At 46.1% G+C, this 17,771-nt stretch overlaps 1 protein-coding gene across 1 annotated transcript; it reads right to left on the reverse strand.

Annotated features, from left to right (window-relative positions):
* Window positions 1–6,888: 6,888 nt before the first annotated feature.
* LOC136642167 (zinc finger protein RFP-like) lies at window positions 6,889–16,952 on the reverse strand. Its single transcript, XM_066618445.1, has 7 exons — window positions 16,533–16,952; window positions 14,739–14,834; window positions 12,555–12,785; window positions 12,027–12,049; window positions 10,544–10,662; window positions 9,050–9,082; window positions 6,889–8,348 (listed from the first exon to the last, which is right to left on the reverse strand). Exons 1-7 carry the CDS (start codon window positions 16,947–16,949, stop codon window positions 7,831–7,833), a joined length of 1,437 nt encoding a protein of 478 aa, XP_066474542.1. The 5' UTR covers window positions 16,950–16,952; the 3' UTR covers window positions 6,889–7,830.
* Between the last annotated feature and the right edge of the window lie 819 nt (window positions 16,953–17,771).

The following is a 17,771-nucleotide window of genomic DNA, read 5'->3' on the forward strand; positions in this document are numbered from 1 at the left end:
CAGTGAGCGCAACCTGCAGGTCCTCCGAACTGCTCGCAGCAAAGTCCAACAGACTGCCAGGAGATGTGCTAACGACTACTGGCTCCAGCTCTGTTCCGAGATACAGATAGCAGCTGACACGGGCAACATCAAGGGGATGTATGATGGTATCAAGCAGGCCCTAGGTCCAACACAGAAGAAAATTGCCCCTCTGAAGTCTGCCACAGGCGAGGTCATCCAGGATCGGGCGCAGCAGATGGAACGCTGGGTGCAGCACTACTCTGAGCTATATTCCAGAGAAAATGTAGTCACCGAAGAAGCACTGAACAACATTGAGTGCCTGCCTGTGCTGGAAGAGCTTGACAGTGAACCAACCCTAGAAGAACTTCACGTGGCCCTGGACTCCCTTGCCTTTGGCAAGGCACCTGGAAAAGACAGCATCCCTGCTGAAGTCCTAAAATGCTGCAAAGAGATCATCGTCACTGAGCTGCATGAAATCCTCTGTCTCTGCTGGAGAGAAGGTGGAGTACCTCAAGACATGAGGGATGCAAACATCATCACGCTGTACAAGAACAAAGGTGACAGGGGTGACTGCAACAACTACCGCGGCATCTCTCTCCTTAGCGTTGTAGGAAAGCTGTTTGCCCGAGTTGTACTAAAGAGGCTCCAGGTACTTGCAGAGAGCGTCTATCCAGAATCGCAGTGTGGATTCCGAGCCAACAGGTCCACCACTGATATGGTATTCTCCCTTAGACAACTGCAGGAGAAATGCAGGGAACAACGACAGCCACTCTTTATAGCCTTCATAGATCTCACAAAGGCTTTCGACCTGGTCAGCAGAGACGGCCTCTTCAAGATTCTCCCCAAGATTGGATGTCCACCCAGGCTCCTCAGCATCATCAGATCTTTCCACAAGGACATGAAGGGCACTGTTGTCTTCGATGGCTCCACATCAGACCCTTTTGACATCCGAAGCGGAGTGAAGCAGGGCTGTGTTCTTGCACCAACCTTGTTTGGGATTTTCTTCGCTGTCCTGCTGAAGCAGGCCTTTGGAACTGCAACAGAAGGCATCTATCTCCGGACCAGATCAGACGGAAAGCTCTTCAACCTCTCCAGACTGAGAGCAAAATCCAAAGTCCAGCTGAAATGTCTGCGTGACTTCCTCTTTGCCGACGATGCAGCTGTCACTACCCACTCTGCCAAAGATCTCCAGCAGCTCATGGATCGTTTTAGCAAGGCCTGCCAAGATTTTGGACTGACAATCAGCCTGAAGAAAACACAGGTCATGGTTCAGGATGTGGACTCACCTCCCTGCATTACAATCTCTGAGCATGAACTGGAGGTTGTCCATGACTTTGTGTACCTTGGCTCAACGATCTCCGACACTCATTCTCTCGATACCGAGCTAAACAAGCGCATCGGTAAAGCAGCTACCACGTTTTCCAGACTCACAAAGAGAGTCTGGTCCAACAAGAAGCTGACGGAACATACCAAGATCCAGGTCTACAGAGCTTGCGTCCTGAGTACACTTCTGTACTGCAGCGAGTCATGGACTCTTCACTCACAACAGGAGAGGAAACTGAGCGCTTTCCACATGCGCTGCCTCCGACGCATCCTCGGCATCACCTGGCAGGACAAAGTTCCAAACAACACAGTCCTGGAACGTGCTGGAATCCCTAGCATGTATTCACTGCTGAAACAGAGACGCCTGCGTTGGCTTGGTCATGTCGTGAGAATGGATGATGGCCGGATCCCAAAGGATCTCCTCTATGGAGAACTCGTGCAAGGAAAGCGCCCTACAGGCAGACCACAGCTGCGATACAAGGACATCTGCAAGAGGGATCTGAAGGCCTTAGGAGTGGACCTCAACAAGTGGGAAACCCTGGCCTCTGAGCGGCCCGCTTGGAGGCAGGCTGTGCAGCATGGCCTTTCCCAGTTTGAAGAGACACTTGGCCAACAGTCTGAGGCTAAGAGGCAAAGAAGGAAGGCCCATAGTCAGGGAGACAGACCAGGGACAGACTGCACTTGCTCCCGGTGTGGAAGGGATTGTCACTCCCGGATTGGCCTTTTCAGCCACACTAGACGCTGTGCCAGAACCACCATTCAGAGCGCGATACCATAGTCTTTCGAGACTGAAGGTTGCCAATACCCAATTTAAACACTATGGCTGCAATCCTATACACACTGACCTGGGAGCAAGCCTCATGGAACCTACTTCTGAGCAGACACACTTAGGACTGAGCAGTATATTACTGAAAATTAAGTTTAAAACTATATTACATATAGGGCACAATCCTAAGCAGGTCTACTCAGAAGTAAGTTCTATTGTGTTCAATAGAACTTCCTCCCAGGAAAGTGAGGTTAGGATTGCAGCCATAATTTATAAATTCAAGAAGGCTATGCACTGCCTACAGGGGCCCACTCACAGGGAAAAGAAGAACATTTAAGTTCTTTTCCAGGATGCAAGGTTTAAAAAGAGGACATGTCCTGGAAAAAGAGGACATCTGGTCACTCTGCTTCGACCTCTGTTTTCCATGCCCCTTCCCTCCAGCAGCACCCAAAACAGGGTCCCATTTGGTGTAAAAAAATTTTTGATTGTGATGGATGAATTTTTATTTGGATTTTGCCCTATGTGTAACTTGTATCAATGGTTGCATTAGAAAATTAAGTTACAGATTAAGCAGATTATAAATTGGCCATTTCCCAGTACCAGAGGTGCATCCCCCAGTCTCATACCTGGGGGATGGATCCTTATGGATTCTGATTACTGGCAATCAGATATATATCTGATATATATATTTATCAGAATATATACTGATATATATACTGATATACTATATCAATATAGTATAGCCTCATTAGTGAATGGTTCAAGCAGCTTCCTCATGAGGAAGCCATGGTGTAGGCTTCCTCATGAGGAAGCTGCTTGAACCATTCACTAAAGAGGCAATGCTGTGTCTCCAAAACTAGATGTGATAGGGCAAAAAGGATGCCATTTTTGGAATCGGCACCCCAAATATACCCAGGAATTGGTGTAACGTTTAAGGAAGCAAAATGTGTGTTGGCCTGTGTAATCGATCAATAGGACTGAGCAGGTTACAAAAGAGGAAAAAAATGAATGGAGTGACACTAGTGTTACTACTAGAGTTGAATGGGATGCCCCAGGCCTCCCCAGGTCCCCCCATGGTTGTGCCACTGTTCAGAATATTTTTGCCTGCAGATCTGTGCCCAATATCACTTTCTTGACTCTGAACTGAAGAAATAACTGCCTCTGTGGCACAGAATTCGTCTTCAGCATAGATGTTCAAAGTCAAAATGGTAAAAATGAATACAGTGTTATTCTCAGATGATACTGCACTAGCCCTCTCCCAAGGTTGCAAGAACTTCCAACTGTCAGAAGAGCAATGGTATGTGTTGGAGAAATTAATTTGGCAAGGCAAGTTTGGAGACAGAACATTGTCTTGGGTTTATTAAAGAGACACTGCAGTGAATGCCCTCAGTGCATCTTGTCAAAGTTTTAGGCGTCAAACAGTTCTTATAGCACCAAGGAAACAAGGAGATAGGAACAGTAAAACATACTTGTCAATTGATCACCATAAAACCAGCAAACATTTTATTTACATGGCTCTAAGAACATTCACAGTAAAATCCTGTGTGTGTCTACTCAGAAGTAGGTTCCATTGTGTTACATGGGGCTTACTCGCAGGAAAGTGTGCATAGGATTGCAGCATTCTCTCCCTCTCGAACCCCCTGTCCATCCTGGCCCCTACCCCATTCTTCCTCTTCCCTGAGCTATTCTGCCCACCCCTCTACCAACTTATTGGCACTGGAGCATCCAGGATTGTCACTGCTGCATGACTACATGTGTCTACTCAGAAGTAAGTTCCATTTGTGTTCCATGGGACTTATTCCCAGGAAAGTGTGTACAAGATTGTAGCCTCAGTGTCATCAGGTCTGCATAAGTCAAAGCAATTTTACTAGAAACTAAAACAAGGAAGGAATCTTTTGCATTCCTATGGGGAGGTTATGAGAGGGCATTCCTGTTCTCACAACAATGATTCAGGGACATTGGTGTGTGCATGGCTCTCTCACCCAAAGGGAATGGCGGACCTTTTATTTCAAGATGGATTCTGCAGCTCGAGCTGTTGGACACAGAAAAAGACTGCAACCGTAAGACAATTGCAAAGGAGAATAGCAAGAATCACCTTTTCTCCTTCATGCACAAGCTAGACCTGTACGATAGTGGTGGGTGTGTGTACATTAAGTCCCCTGTCTATGTACTGGCTCTGTTCCAAGGATCTTTATGTAAGTTGAAATGTATGAAACATTGCTGGCCTAGTACTATTGAGCCTGCACCAAAACATCATCAAAGGACCTACTGCACCAACACAACTGCCTATAGCAGTGGTTCTCACACATTTAATACCAGGACCCACTTTTTAGAATGAGAATCTATCAGGACCCACCAGAAGTGATGTCATGACTTGAAGTAACATCATCAAGCAGAAAATTTTTTAACAATCCTAGGCTACCATCTTACCCACACTTACCCAGGAGTAAGTCCCATTTACTATCACTGTTAAAAGCATATCTATACTGTCACCAAATGCAGTAACATACCATGGTAGCATCAAGTCTACTATATTAAAAATTAAATATTGAAATGAATTGGGACCCACCTGAAATTGGCTCGCGACCCACCTAGTGGCTCCCGACCCACAGTTTGAGAAACACTGGTCTGTAGTATTTACATGCACAGGCACTGGGTTTTAAGATGTCTTTGCATATTTGGCATCAAGGACAGTCAGGCACGCCTGCGCAGTTGAGCACGCTCAACCAACCTTGAAAATATGTTGGGTCATTGAACTCTGTGCCTGTGAGCAGCAGATTGTTATGAAGGAGAATCATATCTAGGAATGTGTTTGTGGTTAAGCTAGAACTAGCTAGTAGGCAGCCAGTATGAATCTTAGCATCCTTGTGGAAATTTCCCTATTACGTAACCTTATATCATGTGTTTTGAGACTTAATAAAAAGCTGGGTCAGGAGCTGGGAGACTTCACTTCACTTCTCCCTTGATTTCATTCCTGCTCCTGCTTCCTACACTTTCAACCTCTCTGAAACCTGTGTCTGTTGTCTAATTCTTGCTATGGCTTCTCTGCCACACCAAGCAGCTAACTCAGGCTGCTCCTCAAGTAGCACCAAAATGCTACACTGGTCTATAGCCATTAGTTATTTGATTTTCTCTACAAACCACTTTGTGAACTTTTTGTTGAAAAGCAGTAAAATAAAATCATCATCAATCATCATCATCATAGGATATCCATAACTCAGGGCGCCAGTGTATATGCCGTGTATATGCATTGCACCTACCAGCAGGGGGAACGATCACCTATTCTGTTCCTAGTTTTAAATACTTGTGAGTTGCTTTCTCCTGCTTTGACTAGATCAGGGGTGTCAAACATAAGGCCCTTGGAAGCAATTTATCTGCCCACCCCCATTATATTTAGACATGATAATTGGGCTCTCTCATATTTTGAAAATATGAACAAAATTTGCACATTTTCTCTTCCATCATTTGCAGCTAATGAGTGTCGAAGTGAGAACCAAGTGCTTATTTCTGGCCATCATCTGCTTAATGATGTCACTTTCTACTTAATGACATCACTTCCAACCCTCAGCAGGCACCATGAATGCTAATTTCGGCCCACTGTATGAAACAGGTTTGACACCCTTGGATTAGACTTTTCCAAGAAACAAATGTTGTTGTCTTAGAGCTCAATTCCTATGCATGTCTACTCGGTAGTAAGTTCCCTTGTGTTCAATGGGGCTTTTCCTCAGGAAAGTGCATGTAGGACTGCAACCCTAACGTGCAACCCTATGCATATCTACTCAGCAGCCAGTCCCGTAGGGTTCAGTGAGGTATATTCCCAAGTAAGTGTGTATAGGATTGCAGTTGTACCCTTGTGAAGGGGTTGCTTTTTTCCACACCTACAAGATTTTGGGGAAATGGGGAGAACTGTGACAAGTGAGCTAAAGAATGGAACTTAGACCCAGCTGCATAGTTGGAAGGTGGGACACACCTTCTAGGGCCACCCTTTGACCTGGGTTGCCTTGAAGCCCCCTCCAAACACCACTGGAGCTGTGCTCTGGTTGCATCCAGAGGGTGTTCTGAGACCTGGGAAGGCAGCACGTGGCACATCATGGCACATGGACCATTTTATTAGCAGGGCTGGAAATAGATTTGGATGTCACCCTTCACAAAATCATCAGTTCACTGTTACCCTGCAGATGCCTGATCTTGTCTGATCTTGGAAGCTAAGCAGGGTCAGGCCTGGTTAGTACTTGGATGGGAGACTGCTTGGGAACACCGGGTGCTGTAGGCTTATACCATAGTCTTTCGAGACTGAAGGTTGCCAAGCATAACTTCATATTAAGTGGTGTTACTTAGCAGTCAAAAGCTACTTCGTCACCTAATGAACCATCAGTACTTTCACCTGTTGCTTCACACGCAGGACAAATCCTGACCATTACCTCAACAGTTGTAAAACCCATTATTAGCCTGGAAGTGTCACCACACCTATGGGAATTTCACAGACATAAGGAGCAGCACCCTGCAATCCAAAGACCAGGAAGTGTTTCAAGCTGCAAGAATCACTTGGCCAATGAAGCATTATATATTAAACACTACAACTGATCCATGAAGCTCAGGGAAGCTCTTTTTTTTTTCCCCTTGTGTGGCCTTCCTCACAGGGCTGTTGTGGGGATAAAGTAGGATAATACTCTGAATGCTTTGCCGAGTTCTCTACAGAAAGGGTGGAATACAGACATAACAGACAAGCTGAACAAGGGATGGTCATGTGATGTAAGGGGGAAGTACATCTTTGAGTTCAAAGAAAGATACAAAAGCAGTAGCAAGAAAAATTAGTCCCTTTAATACTGTAATCTCAACTTAAAAAAAAAAAACACTCTCAACAACACGTTCATAACATACGGTACATTAGCAGCTGGCTAAACATCTAGTGTTGGAATTTCCACAGCTTGTAGAGCTTGGGAGGGTGGGGAGGAGTTGAAGAATATGGAAAGGGGAATTGACAGTCAAAGATGGAAGCCCTGCTGGTCAGTGTTAGAGTTCTGTCTTTTCTTAGACAACCCATTCCTAACGGAATACCCCTTCCAACTGTGCCCACAGAGCACGTGCTGCATTTGGGGTGGGGGGCAGTCACAAATGACTTGTTCCTTGACCTCAGGGTAAGCCTCTACTTCCCCAGTAGATCTGCTCTGACCTGGGGAGATGGATTGAGGCAGGGAAGGGGCTAAGATATTAGTGGAACTGCTGTTGCTAACTGTCCCCTTCTCACCCTCTACAAACCCCCTGTCCACCCCCTCCCCACCTATTCTCCTTCCTCTCTACCCTATTCTGCCCACCCACTGCGCGCGCGCGCACACACACACCCCCGCCAACAGCATGTCACATTTTACAACTCTGGAAAGGCCATTGCGCCACCGGAACATGAATTCCAACAGCACAGCAGCCTGTTAGGACTGGGCCTTTAGTCGGATTTCTGACTGTGAATGTGTTGCTTCTGCCTCTTTAAGAAATACATTGAATACGTTAAGAAATACATTGCAGAGGCAACTTTGAGAAACAGGAGCGAACAAGCAGAATTCAGTCCGTTTGGGTGACTTGTCCAGAAACTTGCAGGGATCTTGGCAGAGACATGAAAAGTGCTATTGAGCATCCAAGGTTGTTTATTAGCAGTAGTATTGATCACTAATCCCAATCAAACCTACAGTTTTTATTCTGGTTTGGAGAACTACACCAGCACAATCTGTGAGGGAGACCTGACTGCGTTAACAATCAAGGCTGAGATGGGCTTTTTCATACACCCAAAAGAAGGGCTGAAGGATCTCACTGGAGAATGAGGCTGCCGAGAAGGTAAAAATTGGGGCTGCTGCATCAGCGTCAAAAAAGGTCACCTGCCCCACAGCATAGTTCAGAGACACTCGAATCCTCCTGAGCTCCCCAGCCAGGGATAGAAAAGGGGGAAGAGGCTCCGTGGTGGCCCTGTACCCACCTCCCCACTTCCCCAAAGCCCAGATCCCTTCCTGGGGACTGAAAACAACAATGCCCTTTCTCCCCAGAGACTTTCTCGCGACCCCCACCGCCCATTCCTCCTCAGGACTCACACAGACTTCCCAAAAATGCCTGCCTGCTGTGAATTCTTCACATCCCAGCACAATAGAAAATTGGTCAAATCTTTCAGGATTCTTTGGCAGATTTTTAGCTCTGCATCCCAGTCTCATGCTTTGATGATCCTCGGAGACGATGAGTTGAGGATGAGCCGTGTCTGGATCCAGAGTGACATTTGCTGTGGGAGGGGAAGAGGAGGAAAGAGAACAGAGGCAGAATCAGCTGAGGGACAACAATATCCCCCTTATCCAGCACTCTGCTGGTCAGACACATCCCACCGAGTAATCCACATTTATGGCATGAAGGCAACAGCTCTCTGCTACTGCGGACACCTCCAGCATTTGTATATGCCTCTGAACACAGAGTCATTATGGCTATTAGCCGCATAGAGATGTCCTCCATTAATCTGTCTAACTCAGTGGTTTCCAAACTGTGGGTTCGGATGCACTCGTGGGTCCTGATCTGATTTTTGGTGGGTCACCAATGGGTGATGAAAAGATCAGATAACTGCCTCAAGCTCTGAGGCTATTAAAAATGAGATACCACAGCTGCTAATTACCCTGCAAAGAGCTCAACTCCTGCAGTTTGCAAGCTTGTGTAAATATAGGAAGATAAAGTTTGCGGGTCTTTTTTCCCTGGTTATTATTACTTATAAATAAATGAACATTTTTTTCCCCAGATCTTTATTTAAAGTCTGGTAAACCTAGGTGGGTCCTGATAGTGTGTCATTTATCAAAGTGGGTCCCTGTGCTAAAATGTTTGAGAACCACTGGCCTGATTCCTAAAGACATGTAACCTAATGGCCATCATCACGTCTTGTGGCAGTGGGTTTTATCAATTAATTGTCGTTTGTACGGTGAGATGAAAACATTAATTTACCTTTTTGTAGCTGAAGTCCAGATAGTAGAGTGTCTGGAAAAGGAAAGGGAAGAAAGATGAAACAGCATCACACCATGGTGTTTACTACCTAAAAATGATCAGTCTACATAATTGCTGTGCTGATTTTCACTTTCCTTATTTCAAGTGAATAATTGACAGTGCACAACTCTCACAAAGACTCTCACAAAGACTCTCACAAAGAGAGTCTGGTCCAACAAGAAGCTGACGGAACATACCAAGATCCAGGTCTTCAGAGCTTGCGTCCTGAGTACACTTCTGTACTGCAGCGAGTCATGGACTCTCCGCTCACAACAGGAGAGGAAACTGAATGCTTTCCACATGTGCTGCCTCTGGCGCATTCTCGGCATCATCTGGCAGGACAAAGTTCTAACAACACAGTCCTGGAACGTGCTGGAATCCCTAGCATGTATGCACTGCTGAAACAGAGACGCCTGCGTTGGCTCGGTCATGTCGTGAGAATGGATGATGGGCGGATCCCAAAGGATCTCCTCTATGGTGAACTTGTGCAAGGAAAGTGCCCTACAGGTAGACCACAGCTGCGATACAAGGACATCTGCAAGAAGGATCTGAAGGCCTTAGGAATGGACCTCAACAAGTGGGAAACCCTGGCCTCTGAGCGGCCTGCTTGGAGGCAGGCTGTGCAGCATGGCCTTTCCCAGTTTGAAGAGACACTTTGCCAACAGTCTGAGGCAAAGAAGGAAGGCCCATAGCCAGGGAGACAGGCCAGGGACAGACTGCACTTGCTCCTGGTGTGGAAGGGATTGTCACTCCCGGATTGGCCTTTTCAGCCACACTAGACGCTGTGCCAGAACCACCTTTCAGAGCGCGATACCATAGTCTTTCAAGACTGAAGGTTGCCAATATAGCTATGCCACTGATGTCATGGAGAGGAGAAGGGCAGAGTAAAGGACATTTTCTCTGTGAGTTCAACTCCCGCCCATGCTTTGAGGTCTGAGGCCCTCAGGTCCAAGGAGCCAACTCAGTCAACTTGGTGGTGGAATGAAGGGTCTGTAGCATCAGCTAATAATGATTTTAGGTGCCCAAGAATTGGGTGAATTCTGTGTCTTTCTTCTCAGAATCGTAGGGGCTTATCTTGGAGTTGCTGTGCACACAGCAAAAGACATTCAGTGATAATTATTATTAATTATTAACAGTAGATACCGCTTTTCAACAAAAAGTTCACATGTTGAAAATGTAATAATAAATAATGTTTAAAATGTTTTTTTTTTTTTAAACGGGACCAATAAGACTAGAAGTAAAAAAGGAAAGATAATTTTCCAAAAAATTCTTAAGAATGTAATTTTGAGCTAAGATTGCAAGAGCAGTTTTGACCTTTGCATAGTGAATCAGAGTGGCTTCTCAATGACCCATCCAAAAGTTCCTCATTTTCCTGATAATGTTACAAATGACCAAGTTGCTTTTAGACCAAAGTAATGCCCAATACATGAAAACCTTTCGGGCAGGCTAAATTACCTTTGAATTGCTTTGTGACACCCTCCAGAAACACATTTATGTCACCGAAGTCCCAGATCTTCCACTTCAGCCCAAGAGGAATATCCACTGGATTCTCAAATGTCTTCTTCTCCTCATAACTGTGAGAAACAATGCACAAATACTGATCCACCAACTATCAGATTCAGACTTCCCAAGTGCAGCAAAAGAAAGAGATGGGAAGGAAGGAAATGTCTAAAAGCCTTGAGAGGGTCCGCTGCAGAAAACTCAAGAAGAAAGGGGGAACTATCCCATCCCTCACAATGACTCCAAAGACCCCAATTATTCATTAATAGATGCCATGGACCCTCAGAATCCGCAAGGTATCTGTTCCAGGACACCCCCCCCCCCAGTGGATACCAAATTCCAAGAATAATTAAATCCCGGGGTCACAGCATCACAATTCTTTGCCTGGGGGCCACATCCAGCCCTCCAAAGGCCACATGTGGCCTCCCAGACTCTTCAGAAGCTTCCCAGACGCAACTGGAAGGCACTTCTGGTTCACACCAGAAAAACCAGAAGTGTCTTCCAATCATGTCCAGGAGGCTTTCTGAGGTGTGGGAAGGCTGCACGCAACCTCCCTGCATCTCAGAAATCCTCCCAGATGTGACTGAGGCCCTCCAGTCATGGCATGGATATTCAAGTCCAAGGTTGCCGAGCCCAGAGATAAGGAGGACCCACTGTATATGTGGATACCTCCAAGAACTGTAGCCCTGCATCTCTTCTCTGCATACTCCTAGTAAGAAGCAAGTCACATCAGGTGACATCATCGTGTTCAGAGCTTCCCCACCCTCACACCACTCAATTGGCTGCCACATTCAGGGAGGTACGAAAACTCTATGAGCACACTGGTGTCACATGACAGATTCTCCTTTCTCTTGATACTACTGAGAAGACTTGAAGAGAAAATGGAGGTTTGCTGTTCTTGTAGCCTAAAATGGGGGTTTCACTGAGCATTTAATATGCTATGTTGGCAACCTTCAGTCTCGAAAGACTATGGTATCGCGCTCTGAAAGGTGGTTCTGGAACAGCGTCTAGTGTGGCTGAAAAGGCCGATTCGGGAGTGACAGTCCCTTCCACACTGGGAGCAAGTTCAGTCTGTCCCTGGTCTGTCTCCCTGGCTATGGGCCTTCTTTCTTTGCCTCTTTGCCTCAGACTGTTGGCCAAGTGTCTCTTCAAACTGGGAAAGGCCATGCTGCACAGCCTGCCTCCAAGCGGGCCGCTCAGAGGCCAGGGTTTCCCACTTGTTGAGGTCCACTCCTAAGGCCTTCAGATCCCTCTTGCAGATGCATTAACTAGCCATGATCTTCCATCTGGCCACGGGCCAAGGTTTTCATCTGTGAAACACTGGAAGATACTGGGGTCTATGGTTGCTTCCCAGAAATGCTATGCTCTACACATACCATACAGACCCTCCTTTCCCAGAATCACAAAGTATGATGGCAACTGCGTGCGATTCACATACCTGTTCATGATACTGCCAATATTCTAGAGGAAAAAAAGAGAAAGAAGAAGGACCTCAGTGCCATGCTACAAGGTCTCCATCGTCCTAGGTAGGAATGCACTCTGACCCTTTGATGCCCAACTAACACACCTGTCACTAGTGCACTTGAGTGTACATCACTGCTCCAATCTACATAGGAGGCTGCATGCTGCCATTGGTGCTGCACAAACTGACCGCTGGTGGGGTGCTGCAGGCAGTGGGGGTGGAAAAGAGCAGATCGTGGTGGCACCAGCATCTGCTATATCCAACCCTCTATCCCTTGGGACTATATAGTATCTATATAGTATCCTGTGGGACTATATAGTATCTATATAGTATCTAAGTATCTAAGTATATCTTAGATACTATACTAAGATATAGTATCTTAACCCAGTGGAGGGTTAAGCCACCTCCACTGATTAGATACTATATAGTCAGGAAGCAGGTAGCAAAGGTTCTGAGCCAGCCCTCCCTGGAGCAGAACCTGGGCTGCTTCTGCCATCATCTCACCTGCAGAAGTTCACTTGCTGGCTGCTGGCATTTCTCTTCCATCTCCTGGATGAGACTTTCAAGAGAGGAGAGTTCCTCTGAGAGTTTGGTTATGTACTCATCCCTTCTGGTTATAATCTCTTTCTCCGTCTCTTCCATCTGGGCCAGCAGAAGCTGCTCTTGTTCCTCCAGAAACCGATATAGTTGTCTGAACTCAGCCACCATCTTCTGTCTCTCGGCTTCTGTTTGATTCTACAAACGGAAAGAGGAGGAGAGCATGTCGGAGTATATATACTTGGTCTTTTGCAGCATCAAGAGGCAGGGCAGGGCAATTTCATAGGAAGGGCACTTCTGACTTGTTACAGAGACCAGATTCACATCCAGCAGGCAGGGAAGAGTTACACGAGGTCCCCTTAAAGCAGTGTTTCCCAACCTGGAGGTCACAACCCCCTAGGACTACCAGAAACACTGCCTTCCCCCTTAAGGAAGTGGCGATGGGTGGTGACGGCACTGGCACTTCCAGGATTGCGCTGCCACCAAGATAAAAGGGTTTCCATATACCTGGGCATCAATATGGCCCTCCAGAGGGTGCAGGGGGGCCTTCAGCCCCCTATGCAGGCCTCCCCGCATTTCAAAATGGCTCCCCGAAGTGATTGTGTCCCACTTCTGGGTCACGATAGCTTCAGGGAGCCATTCTGAACACAGGGAGCCCAGCAGAGGGGTTCACATTCCCCCTGCACCCTCTGAAAGGCCATAGTGACCTCCAGGTATGTGAAAAACCCTTTTTTTTCTTGGTGGTGGTGGAATCCTGGAAGTGTCATTGCTGCCATTATCACTGATTTGCCACACCCCTTACCGCCCCCTACACTTAGTGGTTCCCTTACCTTTGCGTAAAGGTTGGGAACCACTGCCTTAAAGGGATCATTCTTTATTAACCTTTTCCATGAGAGATCAGGCTATTCCAAACCACAGGGAGAGGGATTCCTAGAAGTAGGGAGGCTGACCAAAAACCGTAGTGCCTTGCAATTAGTGAGCATGGACTCTTTCCTTTCTATTTATTGAATCAGCAGCTGAACAGTGTATGACCCTTTGTAGTGCTCATTCACTTCCACTATCCCAGGCTACAGAGTCCAGGGAGTGGAGGGCCGTCTGGGGGGGAAAAAACCCTCCCAGATGAGACTGAATCCCAGGGATTCTTATTAAAAAATCAAACCCAAAAATCAAATCCACAGGACAAAGAAACATGATAATCCACATGAATTACACATGAACATGGACCAGGCAGACCAAGGGCCAAAATGTAACTAGTTTAATGAAAAGTCTAAATAAGAAAGGCATTAAACACATTAGTAAGGAAGATGGGTAACCAGGCTGATGGAAAATGTCTGAGCTTGGCTGGAAACCAAACTGAAAATTTTTCATTAAATGGATGCAATAACTAGTAATGCCCAGCAGATGGAGCTGGGATGCTGCTGAAACTCTCAGCTTGCAGGGGTCATTGTGTTAAAACTAGGTAAGTTTGCATGAGGGCTGGAGTCACTTAGCAGATAAAGCAACAAAAAGTCCCTCATTGTAATCTAGCTAGATGGCCCTTGCTTAAACTACTTACTCAAAGAATTCATAGTCATGACACATATAGATGAGCAATTGGGTGCTCCTATGTGAGTGCTGCCAATGAACGAGTCACAGGCAACTTGCAGAGAACAAGCCACACTTCCTGTAGACTAGGAAATGTATAACTTTGATGATGCCAGCAGGTTACGTGCTTGGAGGAGTGCAACCTACCTGGTGACTCCAACCCGCCCCCCCTTGGCCTAGATGGACAATCACTCAGTCACTCCCCATCACTCAATCTCCCAATCACTGAGCACATTCCAGCCGTGCAGGGAGGGGAGCCATTCCAGACAGGAAGAGAAGCCAAATTCACATCGTATAGATCTGGGGAATAATAGAGTTTCCAGATAAAGGACAAAAACTACTTGCAAAGGGTACCCAAAGCTTTGTAGGCTACTAAACCTGCACAAGCGCTTCTGGGGAAAGAAATGTACTCAAAAATACAGAAAAATAGGTAAAAAATAGGGAGAAAATCCCACCAAATAATAAACATGCTTAGGAGTGCTGGCTAATCACTCCCTCCTTGTTTCATATTGAGTAATTCCCAATACTGGCCCTACTAGGAGTTTGTTAGTAAGTAGCGGCACTTACAAGCAGGTCTTGATGTTCCTTTTCCACGTCAGCTTTAAATGCCAAAACTTGCTCTCTCTGCTTCTTCAGAACTGGTAAACAGCTGCAGATCTTACCCTAAAGAGACAAATGTTGGTTGCCTTTAACAAGTTGACTCTGTAGAAGTAATGGTAAGTTTGTGTGAATGTGCCTGCTCACTGTCCTGCGTTCCAATAACTTCTGGGTAGAGGGCATCCCAAGAGCCTTCTTGATTCCAATGCAGACCATAAATATATAGGATAGATTACATCACTCAGTTAAAGTTTGGGTTTGAACACCCCCTAAGATAAAGGAGGGATGGCCAACTGCCCCAAACTTTTTCAGTGCTAACTCCTCAGTCCAAACCACCTGGCCTTCTCCATGCTTCTTTCCATTAATGGTATCTCTCTTCATCCTTTTTTTTTTTTTTTTTTTTTGGGGGGGGGGGGGAGCAGGGGTGAATGAGGAAAGTGATTGTTCAGGGTATCTGAACAGACTGTAGCCTCACCTGCCCATTTCAGAGTTTCCCTCACTTTGTAAACAGACCCCCCCCCCCAAAAAAAAAAAAAAAGTGCAAATGATTCCAATGATCCCAGTCTCAGGCTTGTATGAGAAAAGACCCTCATCCCTTGCAGCAGTGCTTGTGCCTGGTTGTTGACAGCCTTGGGGTAAAGTCTGGCTTAGTGCCCTTGGCACCGCAGATGGTGCACTGGGCACCACTGCAGTCACTGACACTGAGAGTTCAAGCTCAGCCAGAAGGGTCCCCTGATGAATCCGGGTCCTACCAGTGTCCAACCTGGAGCAACCCACACCTCTGTCACTGATCCAACTTGCTCAATACTATTTTAAGCACTAAATCCAGCCATTCAAAGGCATCTGAAAGAGGATTGTCTTTGAGGGAATGGGGATGACAAAAATGGGGTAGCTCAACATTTATTTTGGGCTACAACTGCGTGAAAGCTAACGCATGCATGTCTACTCAGAAGTAAGTCCCATTATGTTAAATGGGGCTGACTCCCAGGAAAGTGTTATAGAATTGCAGCCTGAGGGCCAAATCCTATCCAATTTTCCAGCCCTGGTGTAGCTGTGCGTATGGGGTGTGTGCTGCATCCTGTGATGAGAGGGTAGTTACGGAGGCCCCCTCAAGGTAAGGGAATCTTTGTTCCTTTGCCTTGGGGCTACACTGCAGCTGCACTAGAAAGTTGGATAGGATTGTTAAGTGAACATGTGTGGGAGATGGGGAGCGGACTGGAAACAGCAGACTCTTCCTCTGAGAGTTATTATAAATCACAATAATTGAAGATAATAATTAGTTTAGTAATAATCAAATGGCCCCCAAAGATGCTGAAGTTCATTCCTTGTTTTTAGGTCCTTATTCATCACAGAGAAAAAAAACAGCAACCTGAATAAGGAACATAGGGCCCAATATTTTATTAATTTATTTGCAAAAAACTCAATCCATTTTTCGGAATGAGGCAGCCTTAATGAATTGATTCAAGGCCTAAGGGGATTGAGTTTTGTGACCCACCCTTTATCTGTCCACACTACCTGTCACTGGAAAAAAAAACACACCAGAAAAAAGACGCTTAAACATTTATCTCCATATATTTATACAAGCTCATCTCTTTGCAGGGCTGTTAGTTCGGAATAGCCTCAGGGCTTGTGGCAGTTGCAGACCCACCAGAAATCGGATCAGGACCCACCCAACCCACAGTTTGAGAAACACTGCCTTATAGGAGAGGCAACTACCGAAGAAGAAGACTCCCCAACTCCCCCCCCTCCCAAGTGAGTTCTTACCTTGTACTCTTGGGAAGCTTCCTCCATAAGGACCACCTTGTGAAATCTGTGTTCCAGGTCACACACCACACAAAGGGGTTTTTTGTCATTCTTGCAGAAAAGTTTTAAGGGCTCCTGGTGCTTCTCACAAAGAGGCCCCCCTTTTTCTGTCTTCTTCCCCCCAACAAGACTGAATTTCCTGGCTATTGCTACAAAGTTAGCCAACTGTCGATTGGGAATGAGATTGCTTTTCTGAATGGTTTCTCTGCACTGGGGACAGGAGGCAACTACGTCCTCTTTCCCCCAGCACTGGGTCAGGCAGGCTTGGCAGAAGTTGTGTCCACACTCCCCAACGGTCACTGGGTCTGTGAAATAGTCCAGGCAGATGGGACAGGTGGCTTCATCGCAGAGCTCCTGGACTGGACCCCCAGCTGCCATGGCTTCCTCACACAAGGAAATCAGAGTCACTTTCACTTTTGTTTTCATTCAGCCTGTCTGGGTTTTTCCCTTCCTGACTCAGGGTGGTGACGTGAAATGATCAGCTGGTGAAAAGCTGGAAGGAGTTGAAACTGTTTCCTGAAAAAGAGGTCTCTCTCTCTCTCTTTTTTTTTAAATGCCCAAAGTGCCTCTCTCAAGAAAAAAAAAAAAAACACCATCTTGTGCATTACTCAGAAGTAAGTCCCACTGTGTTCAATGGGCTTACTCTCTGGTGAGTGTATTTAGGACTGTAGCCAAGTTATATGCAATCTGAATTGAAGTGCATGAGCCTGTGTATGCCTACTCAGAAGTAAGCTTCACTGAGTTCAATGGGGCTTACTCCCAGTTAAGTGTGTGTACTGTATAGGGCTGCAGCCTTCTCACTCTTTGGAAATCGCTCATTGTTAAATAACAGGAACTTTCCCTTCTTTTAATATTTATTGATATTGACATGCATAAATCCACTCTTCCAAGCAAACTCTTCCATGAGAATCTTCTCCTCGTCCCTCCTGCGCACTCCTGGCTGTCAGCATTTTGAGCATGAATTGATCCAGCCCAAGTGGTACCTCACTATTTGAAAAGAAAAGACTGTGATCATGGGACTAATCAAAAGGGGTTCATTCTGGCTGCTTTGTGTGCTTAAATGTCAGCAGCTCTGGTGTGAAACTGGCCAGCTAAGAAACCCTGTTAAAAACCATCCTTGATATGAATGTCCTCAACCACAGGTTCTTAAGTCACAGGCAAAATGGTCAGATGCTGCCACCTAGTGGTATGTTGAGGACA

Source organism: Tiliqua scincoides, chromosome 2, assembly GCF_035046505.1.
Source record: "Tiliqua scincoides isolate rTilSci1 chromosome 2, rTilSci1.hap2, whole genome shotgun sequence".
Lineage (NCBI taxonomy): Eukaryota > Metazoa > Chordata > Lepidosauria > Squamata > Scincidae > Tiliqua > Tiliqua scincoides.

Coding starts and splice junctions, on each gene's coding strand:
- LOC136642167 (XM_066618445.1), bottom strand. CDS start 16,949: ATGGCAGCTGGGGGTCCAGTCCAGGAGCTCTGCGATGAAGCCACCTGT. Junction 14,835..16,532: donor AAGCTTCCCAAGAGTACAAG/GTAAGAACTCAC, acceptor TTGTCTCTTTAG/GGTAAGATCTGCAGCTGTTT. Junction 10,663..12,026: donor ATTGGCAGTATCATGAACAG/GTATGTGAATCG, acceptor TGTTTCTCACAG/TTATGAGGAGAAGAAGACAT.